This window comes from Passer montanus, unplaced genomic scaffold (assembly GCF_014805655.1).
Source record: "Passer montanus isolate IOZ18808 unplaced genomic scaffold, ASM1480565v1 scaffold47, whole genome shotgun sequence".
In the NCBI taxonomy this organism is placed as follows: Eukaryota; Metazoa; Chordata; class Aves; order Passeriformes; family Passeridae; genus Passer; species Passer montanus.
In genome coordinates this window covers 5,512,368-5,521,721 of record NW_024369596.1, presented here as the reverse complement: position 1 = coordinate 5,521,721, position 9,354 = coordinate 5,512,368, and the positions used below count along the sequence as shown (strand labels likewise).

General features: G+C 55.2%; 1 protein-coding gene across 1 annotated transcript; it reads left to right on the top strand.

Moving 5' to 3' along the window:
• Positions 1 to 57: 57 nt before the first annotated feature.
• On the top strand, positions 58 to 7,966 carry CHEK1 (checkpoint kinase 1). Its single transcript, XM_039721934.1, has 12 exons — positions 58 to 212; positions 826 to 1,049; positions 1,153 to 1,217; positions 2,100 to 2,169; positions 2,848 to 3,036; positions 4,270 to 4,374; positions 4,477 to 4,572; positions 4,644 to 4,752; positions 4,943 to 5,120; positions 7,281 to 7,412; positions 7,500 to 7,601; positions 7,722 to 7,966. The coding sequence occupies exons 1-12, from the start codon at positions 148 to 150 to the stop codon at positions 7,815 to 7,817; spliced, it is 1,431 nt and encodes a 476-aa protein (XP_039577868.1). The 5' UTR covers positions 58 to 147; the 3' UTR covers positions 7,818 to 7,966.
• The last annotated feature ends 1,388 nt before the right edge of the window (positions 7,967 to 9,354 follow it).

Sequence of the window (9,354 nt, the reverse complement as noted above, 5' to 3'; positions counted from 1 at the left end):
CGGGTGAGGGCGGGGCCTGTGCGGTTGTGGGCGTGGCTTGTGGGGTGCGCGCGCAGGGCGGGGCGGGGCTGGCGGCTCTGGCGGGAACGGGCGGCGTGGCCGGGGCCGGGGCCGGGATCGCGGCCCGGAGCGGGCCCGGCGCCGGGCATGGCGGTGCCCTTCGTGGAGGACTGGGACCTGGTGCAGACGCTGGGCGAAGGCGCCTACGGCGAGTGAGTGCGGCGGGGCCGGGGGGCGCGGGGTTGTTGCCGGCCGGGTCCGCCCCTTGCACGCCCTTGCCCTGCCCCTTGCGCGGCCCTGCCCTGCCCTGCCCTCGCCCTGCGCGGCCGCTGTCCCCTCTGCCCCCATGGTGTGCTACTTGCGCACCCCCTGCTTGTCCCTGCGGGGTTCTGCATGCCCGCTCTTTGCTCTCTCTTGGCCATCACAGGCCGTGTGTGCCCAGTGTTTGCCCAGTCCGTACCACTCGCCCATCACATGCCCACTGTTTGCCCACTCTCCGGTCGGTGCATGTGCTCTGTGTGCCCCCTGCACCCCTGTGTGCCCATCGTGCACCTGCCCGCTCCCCGTCTCCAGGGCAGCATGCCCACTGTTTGCCCACTGTTTGCCCACTCTCCGGTCGTGGCATGTGCTCTGTGTGCCCCCTGCACCCCTGTGTGCCCATCGTGCACCTGCCCGCTCCCCGTCTCCAGGGCACCATTTGCTGCCCATTCCCTGCCCGGTCCTTGTCTCCAGCGGCAATATTCCCTGCCTGCTGCCCGTCTCTGGGGGAAGCATTCCCGTGCCCATTCCCGTGCCCATTCCCGGCACTGACCCTGCCCGCCGCAGGGTGCAGCTGGCCGTGAACCGCCGCACTGAGGAGGCCGTGGCCGTGAAAATCGTGGACATGAAGCGCGCGGCCGAGTGCCCGGAGAACATCAAGAAGGAAATCTGCATCAACAAGATGCTGAACCACGAGAACGTCGTCCGGTTCTACGGGCACCGGCGGGAGGGGGCCACGCAGTACCTGTTCCTGGAGTACTGCCGCGGCGGAGAGCTCTTCGACCGCATCGGTGCGGCCCGGCGGTACCGGGGATCCGGGGGCCGTGGGGCATCTAAATTGCCATCCCCACACGGCTGAGGACTGCTCTTCCCCTTCTTCTTCCCCACGTGCAGAGCCGGATGTCGGGATGCCAGAGCCGGAGGCGCAGCGGTTCTTCCAGCAGCTGATTGCCGGCGTGGTGAGTGCTGAGTGCCGGGGGCGGCCGTGCCGCGGGTGCCAGCAGCGAGTCCCGCACGGTGCTGACCCTGACCCTTGCCATGATTCCCACACGGCACTGACCCTTGCCGTGATTCCCACATGGCACTGACCCCTGACCCTTGCTGTGATTCCCACACAACACCGACCCTTGCCATGATTCCCACATGGCGCTGACCTCTGCCGTGATTCCTGCACGGTTCTGACCCTTGCTGTGATTCCCACATGGTGCTGACCCTCTGACCTTTGCCATGATTGCCACACAGTGCTGACTCCAACCCTTGCCATGATTCCCACATGGCACTGACCCTCTGACTCTTGCCATAATTTCCACACAGTGCTGACCCTCTGACCCTTGCCATGATTCCCACGTGGCACTGACCCTTGCTGTGATTCCTACACAGTGCTGACCCTTGCCATGATTCCCACACAGTGCTGACCCTCTGACCCTTGCCATGATTCCCACATGGCACTGACCCTCTGACTCTTGCCATAATTTCCACACAGTGCTGACCCTCTGCCCCTTGCCATGATTCCCACATGGTGCTGACCCTTGCTGTGGTTCCCATTCCGTGCTGACCCTTGCCATGATTCCCACACAGTGCTGACCCTCTGACCCTTGCCATGATTCCCACATGGGAAATGGCACTGACCCTTGCTGTGATTCCTACATGGTGCTGACCCTTGCCATGATTCCCACACCATGCTGACCCCTTACCCTTGCCGTGATTCCTACATGGCACTGACCCTTGTTATGATTCCTACATGGTGCTGACCTTTGCCATGATTCCCACACAGTGCTGACCCTCGCTGACCCCTGACCCTTGCCGTGACTCCCACGTGGCACTGACCCTTCCCCTCGCAGGTGTACCTGCACAGCATTGGCATCACCCACCGGGACCTGAAGCCGGAGAACCTGCTGCTGGACGAGCGAGGTGGGGCGGCAGGGGCAGGCCTGTCCCTCTCCGACCTCCATTAAGTTTTCATTTCTTAATTTGTGTTGTTTTGTTTGAGTGTTTAATTTAAAGCTTTAATTTGAATGTTTATATTTTGCATTTCAATTTCTAATGTAAGGGTCTAATTTTATTCTGAATTTAAATTTTACTGTGCATTTTTAGCTTAAATTTTTTACAATTCACTTAAATATTACAATTTTACAATTTAGCTTAAAGTTTTTACCATTTTTTAGCTTAATTTCTTAATTTAAGCTTTTATTTGAATTTGCATTCTGATTTGAATTTATTCTTTTAATTTTGTTTGTATTTTAACTCAAACGTTCAGTTCAACTTTTAAACCTAGAACTTTAGAACCTTAAATTTAAATTCTAGTTTGAATTTCTTCTTTTAACTTTATTTGTATTTTAATTCAAAATTTAAGTTCAACTTTTAAACTTAAAACATTAGAATCTTAACTTGAATTTTTATTTTAGATTATTTTCAATTCAATTTTTTTAACAAATTTTGAGTTTGAATTAATAAATAATTTTTTACTTATGTTTTGATTTCTGTTTAAATTTGAACTTAACATTTTAAATTAATTGTGTTGGGTGGGGTGGGTTAATTTTGACTTCTGATTTAAAGTTTTAACTTGGCTTTGCTTCTGCTTGGGCCCAGACAACCTGAAGATCTCGGATTTCGGCCTGGCCACGGTGTTCCGGCACAACGGGCGGGAGCGGCTGCTGAACAAGATGTGTGGGACCCTGCCCTACGTGGCCCCCGAGCTGCTGCGGCGCCGCGAGTTCCGCGCAGAGCCCGTCGACGTCTGGGCCTGCGGCGTGGTGCTGACCGCCATGCTGGCCGGAGGTGGGAGTGCTGGGAGGGAGGGATGATGATTGATGGAGGGTGGATGATGGGTTGGTGGGTGGGAGGATGGATGGATGGATGGATGGATGGATGATGGATGGAAGTCACAGAGGGTGATGTGCTGATAGCCATGCTGGCCAGAGCTGGGAATGTTGGGATGGATGGAATTCACAGAGGGTGATGGCCATGCTGGCCAGAAGTGGGAATGCTGAGTTGGATGGATGGAATTCCCAGCAGGTGACCTGGTGCTGATGGCCATGCTGGCTGGAGGTGGGAATGTTGGGATGGATGGAATTCACAGGGAGTGATATATGGCCTGTGGAGGCTGGAACATGGGAATGGATGGAATGCATGTGACGTGTTCAGGGGGTGTGGGGGAAGTGCAGGAGTGGTGCAGAGGACACGAGGGAGTGTTTGTGGAATGTGCAGGGATGTACGTGTGGAATGCAGAAGGGGTGCACGGGTGAAATGTGTGAGGGGAAGTGCCTGGAGTGCACCAGGGGATGTATGGGATGGGGAGGGGGTGCACATGAGGTGGGAGGGATGTGTGAAACAGAGATGGAAGGTGTGGGATCCATAAGGGAGATGGGAAATGCATGGAGGGTGATGTCTGGAACATCCATAGGGATGCACGGAGGGAATAGAGGGCTGCAGAAGGGGAATGTATGTGATGTTTGGTGGGGGGTGTATGATAGGCAGAGGTGTGGGATGCATAGGAGGAGTTTGGGATGCATAGAGAGGTATGGGATGTTGTCAGAACCCAGGACATCCCCCTGATCCTCTGGGATGATCCAAGCCCCAGCCAGGGGGCTTTGAAGCCCTGGCAGGGGGTTTGGAGACCCTGGCATGCAGCCAAAGATCCCTGTGGCTTTGAGTTCGACCCATGGAACAAATTGCCACCTCTGTATGAAGAATTAAAGGTCACAGAGTTTAGATAGCATAACAGTAGTTGTCACAGGGTGAAAGGTGGAATTTTGAAGAATTTTACTATGGGGATCCAGGGGACAAGATGGAGGGATTTGGGTGTTGTCCTGTCCTTCTCCCTTCCTCTTCCTCGCCTCCACCAGGATGTGTGAGAAGCCATGGGATGCACAGGGGGGTTTGGGATGCATGGGGAGCACACAGGATGCGTGGCAGGGCAGGATCACCTGGCACACCATGTCCCCATGGTGCCACAGGTGTGCCCAGGGGGTTGTGGCACTGGGGGGTGAGAGCAGTGGGGTCTCCTGGCAGAGCTGCCTTGGGACCAGCCTAGCGACAGCTGCCAGGAGTACAGTGACTGGAAGGAGAAGAAAACCTACCTCCCACCTTGGAAGAAGATTGATTCCGCTCCCTTGGGTAAGCACCTGGCACCCAGCAGCTCCCTGAACACATACATAAATATCCACACAAATATCCACACACACACCATATTGTGTTCCACCCCCTCGTCTCCCCCAGCACTGCTGCACAAGATCCTCACGGAGAGCCCGACGGCGAGGATCACCATTCCTGACATCCAGAAGGACCGGTGGTACAGCAGACCCCTCAAAAAGGGTAAGGGCCCGCGGGGGAGCGCGCTCACACCCCCGGGTTTGGGGGTTATCTGGTGTCCTGTCCCTTTGCAGATGTCAAGCGGGCTCGGCTCTCCTCGGGGGGGGTCACCGACTCCCCTGGAGGCTTCTCCAAGCACATCCGATCCGATACAGACTTCTCCCCCGTGAAGGGAGCGCTGGGGTGAGCCTCTGCTTCCCTCCACGCGCGTTTGCAGTTCCCTGCACGTTTCCCGGCACTTTCTCCAGGAGCTGGTGGGGTGGAGACCCCGCACAACCCCTGTGATCGACCCAGATCCTGCAAAATCCCATGCAATTCCCACATCCAGCTCTCTCCAGCACTCCTAACCCTTGTGTCCCCCCTTGCCTTGCAGTGAGGACAAGGCAAGCTATTCCACGTCACAGCCGGAGCCCGGCACGGGCGGGATGCCCTGGGAGAGTGGCACGGGAAGCATCGACCAGCTGGTGCAGGGCTTCAGCTTCTCGCAGCCCGCCTGCCCCGAGCACATGCTGGTCAACAGCCAGCTCCTGGGCACCCCAGGCTCCTCCCAGGTCAGGGGCTGCAGGGGCACCTGGCACGTCGGGATGCTGCCTCGCGGTGCTTGGGACGCGGCTGGGCGAGGTTGATCCTCCTGGGATTTCAGCTGGCAGCATTTGGGGCGCAGCTCGGCATCGGCGATGGTGTCAGGGTGCACCTTGCAGTGGGTGGGGGCTGCTCTGTGGTGCTTGGGGTGCGGCTTTGCCTGCTGGGGGATGTCAGGGAGCAGCTTGGCAATATTGGATGTGTAGATTTTTGTTATTTATCACCTTGGGTGCGAGTTTGCAGGATTTGGGGCACAACTTTTCACTATTTTCAGTATCAGGGTGACACTTTGCCATGGCCTTGGGGTGCAAGTTTGCAGGATTTGGGGCACAGCTTTTCACTATTTTCGGTATCAGGGTGACACTTCGCCATGGCCTTGGGGTGTTTGAGGGCAGCTTCATGTCCAGTTTACAGCACTGGGGGTTCAACGTTGCATTGTGTAAATTGGGGTGTGTAAATTTTTGTTATTTATCACCTTGGGTGCAAGTTTGCAAGATTTGGGGCACAGCTTTTCACTATTTTCAATATCAGGGTGACACTGCCATGGCTTGAGGTGCAAGTTTGCAGGATTTGGGGCACAGCTTTTCACTATTTTCAGTATCAGGGTGACACTTTGCCATGGCCTTGGGGTGCAAGTTTGCAGGATTTGGGGCACAGCTTTTCACTATTTTCAGTATCAGGGTGACACTTCGCCATGGCCTTGGGGTGTTTGAGGGCAGCTTCATGTCCAGTTTACAGCACTGGGGGTTCAACGTTGCATTGTGTAAATTGGGGTGAAGCTTTGCATCATGCATGTGGCAATGAGGAGCAGCTTTGCCGTATTTATAACAGCAGGGAGCAGCTTGGCAATGTTTGGGGTGTGGTTGGGTGAGGTTTATCATCTTGGGGAGCAACTCTGCAGCATTTGGGGGACAGTCTCATCCAGTTTACAACATCAGGATCAAGTGCTGCACCTTTTATACTACTGGGGTGCAGCTTTGCCTTAGATATGTGTGATTAAGAAGCAACTTTTGTTGTATTTACAATATTAGGGAGCAGCAGTTGGGGCTGTGGCTGTTGAATATTTACCACCTGAGGGTGTCAGGTGAAGGATTTGGGGTGCAGATTTGCAATACTTCTAGTGTCAGTTTGTCACTTTGCCAAGGACTTGAGGGGCAGTTTCACATCTGATTTGCAGCATTGGGGTGCAACAGTGTGCTGTGTAAAATATTGGGGTGCAACTTTGCATCATAAATACCACATTGAAGAGCAACTTTGCTGTATATGGAATATCAGGGAGCAGCTTGACAAGGCTGGGATGCAGCTGTGAGTTTTATCATCTCGGGGTGCCACCTCCCAAGATTTGAGGTGCAAATGTGAATCATTCATGGCATCAGAGTGCACTTTGTGCAGTGGTTTGGGGGCTGCTCTGTGGTGTTTGGGGAGCAACTTCTCATCTGATTTACAATATCAGGGAGCAGCTTGGCAGCATTGAGGTGCTGCTGGGCAAGGTTTGTCAGCTCAGGGTGCACCTGGTGGTATTTGGAGCACAATTTTGCAGTATTTTGAGTAATAAAATGCAACTTTCCAGTTCCAGGGTACAGCTCTGCAGCATTTGGGAGGCAACTTCACATCCAATTTACAATATCAGGGTCCTTCATTGCACTGTTTATACCTTTGGGGTGCAACTTTGCATCCTATATTTGTCATTAGAGAGCATTTTTATGGTACTAGGGGCCAACTTTGCAGTGTTTGGGATGTGCTGTGCAGCATTTCTGCAGTTTGGGGTGTGCTGTGCAGCCTTTCTGCAGTTTGGGATGCGCTGTGCAGCATTTCTGCAGTTTGGGGTGTGCTGTGCAGCATTTGTGCAGTTTGGGACGTGCTGTGCAGCATTTCTGCAGTTTGGGATGTGCTGTGCAGCCTTTCTGCAGTTTGGGATGTGCTGTGCAGCATTTCTGCAGTTTGGGATGTGCTGTGCAGCCTTTCTGCAGTTTGGGATGCGGTTCTTGGCCGGTGCCATCAGGGGGTGCAGCTTTCCAACATTTCCTCCCCGCAAGCCGGGATGTGTCAGAGCTGGGGCTGGAAGCTGGTGGGGTTTGTGGCCTTCTGGCGGGGTGTGTGACCCCTGGAACGTTGTTTTGGGACGGCAGAGCCCGTGGCAGCGGCTGGTGAAGCGGATGACGCGGTTCTTCACCAAGCTGGACGCCGACGGCTCTTACCGCGCGCTGAAGGAGGTGTGTGAGAAGATGGGATACGGCTGGAAGATGAGCTGCACCAACCAGGTGGGGCTCAGGGCATGGAACTGGGGCTGGGACCCCCTGGGCTGGGTCACCAGGGAGTAATTTGAGGCATTCTCCCTCCCTGTGCAGGTCACCATCTCGACCACAGACAGGAGGAACAACAAACTCATCTTCAAGGTGAACCTGGTGGAGATGGAGAGCAGGATTTTGGTGGATTTTCGCCTCTCCAAGGTGTGTGGGGGGCCGGGGTGGGTGGTGGGGGCTGTGTGGCAGGTGCAGGATGGGGGTGCCAGGGGAGGCAGGGGGGCAGGTGGGTGTAGGGGGATGCCAACCCCGTCTCTCCCCGCGCAGGGCGACGGCCTGGAGTTCAAGAGGCATTTCCTGAAGATCAAGGCCAAGCTCAGCGACATTGTCAGCACCCAGAAGGTCTGGCTGCCCGGCACCTGAGCCCTCACGCCCCTTCTCTGCCTCTTCCTCCTCTTCCTCCATCTCCTCCTCCTCTTCCTCCTGGCTGGGCTCTGGCAGCAGCGCCCAAGTACTGTGAAGGTGTCTGGTCACCTGTTTTAGGTTTTGAAGGTTCAATAAAGCCCTGGGAGACACAAGGCCAGGCTGGTTGCTTGCACTGGGTGGTTCCCTCTGGAGCCTGCTGATGGCGCAGCTTTGCTCGGCCGGGGTAAATCCGTGTGGGATCTCTGCCGAGCCTAAACCCGCCCCAGGGGCTGGGGGCTGACCCCCCCGCCCCCCATTCCTGCCCTGTCTCAGGGCAGTGGCTGCCCTCATTTTCCAGCCTCTCTAATTGCTTTTCGGAAGGACTAACGAGCCCGAGAGCTGCCAGGGGTTGTTAGCGCTGGAGCGAGAGAGGAGAGCCAGGGATTAACCCCATCCCCCCCAAAAAAGAGCATCCCCCCCAAAAAACCCACCCCAGGGTGCAAACCCTGAGATATCACCACAATTCCTCCCTAAAGCTGCACCGCTGTTTAATTATTGGACTAAAAAAAATGGCATTTTTTACTTTTTTACCCCTTCTTAAATTATTATTTTTTTTAATATCCCTTTCCCCAGCCTTTTTGTTTCCCTGGTGGGAACCCCCCTTGGGCGAAGCAATTAGCAGCGATTTTTTAATTGCATATTTATATTGCAGCTGGGGAGCGAGACCCCGGCAGCGGGCAGGGGAAGGCAGGAAGACGCCGCGCTCCGACCTTGTTTGCTTTTCAGCTGGGATTAAGCACTTTTAATTGTCCCAGAGATCACAGATTGCGGCCAGGGGGGATAATTAGGCTGAATACAGGGTTTTCTGGTTCATTCCCCCCAGGAATTTATATTTCTGAGGGCATGAAAAAGAAAATCTTTGGGAATGCCTCGGGAAGGGAGGGTTGTGGAGGGGTGTGAGGCTGGACACAACTCGTTGCATGAGTGGGTCTCGTTGTCAAAACAAATTAATCTTTCACCTGCTACCTGCTGTAAATGGGATATTTTGGGGGGTCATGGGCACGTCCCCACCTCCCCAGGATGCTTCAGGAGAGGGTGGACACTGCTGCCCCACCACGGTCTCGTGCGTTAACCAGGCTCCATTCCCATGGGAATCATTTCCAACCCTAATTTTTAGTGTCCTTTTTGGTTTTTTAACTCCGTGGAGAGAGGATTATTTTCCACTTTTGGGGTCTGTAGGGGAAGCCGGAGGGGATAAAAGGTTTGTGTTCCCATGTGGCCGGCTGGGGGGGCCGTGCTGAGCGGGGCCCTGAAAGCGCCCTTTGTGCGGCCCCGCCGGGGACCCGGCGCGCTCGGAGGCACCGGAGCGTGGCAAATCCCAAAACCAACAGCACGGCCGGCCCGGGGCTTCTGCCCCACCTCATCCCAAATCCATGGCTCTCCAGCGGGCACAGCGGGTTCTGCCAGCCCCCAGCTCCTGGCAGCATCCTGGGAGCCCAGTTTGGGATGTGGAGTTTGGGATGCGGCGCTGGATGCAGGATGGAGAGTTCAGGGA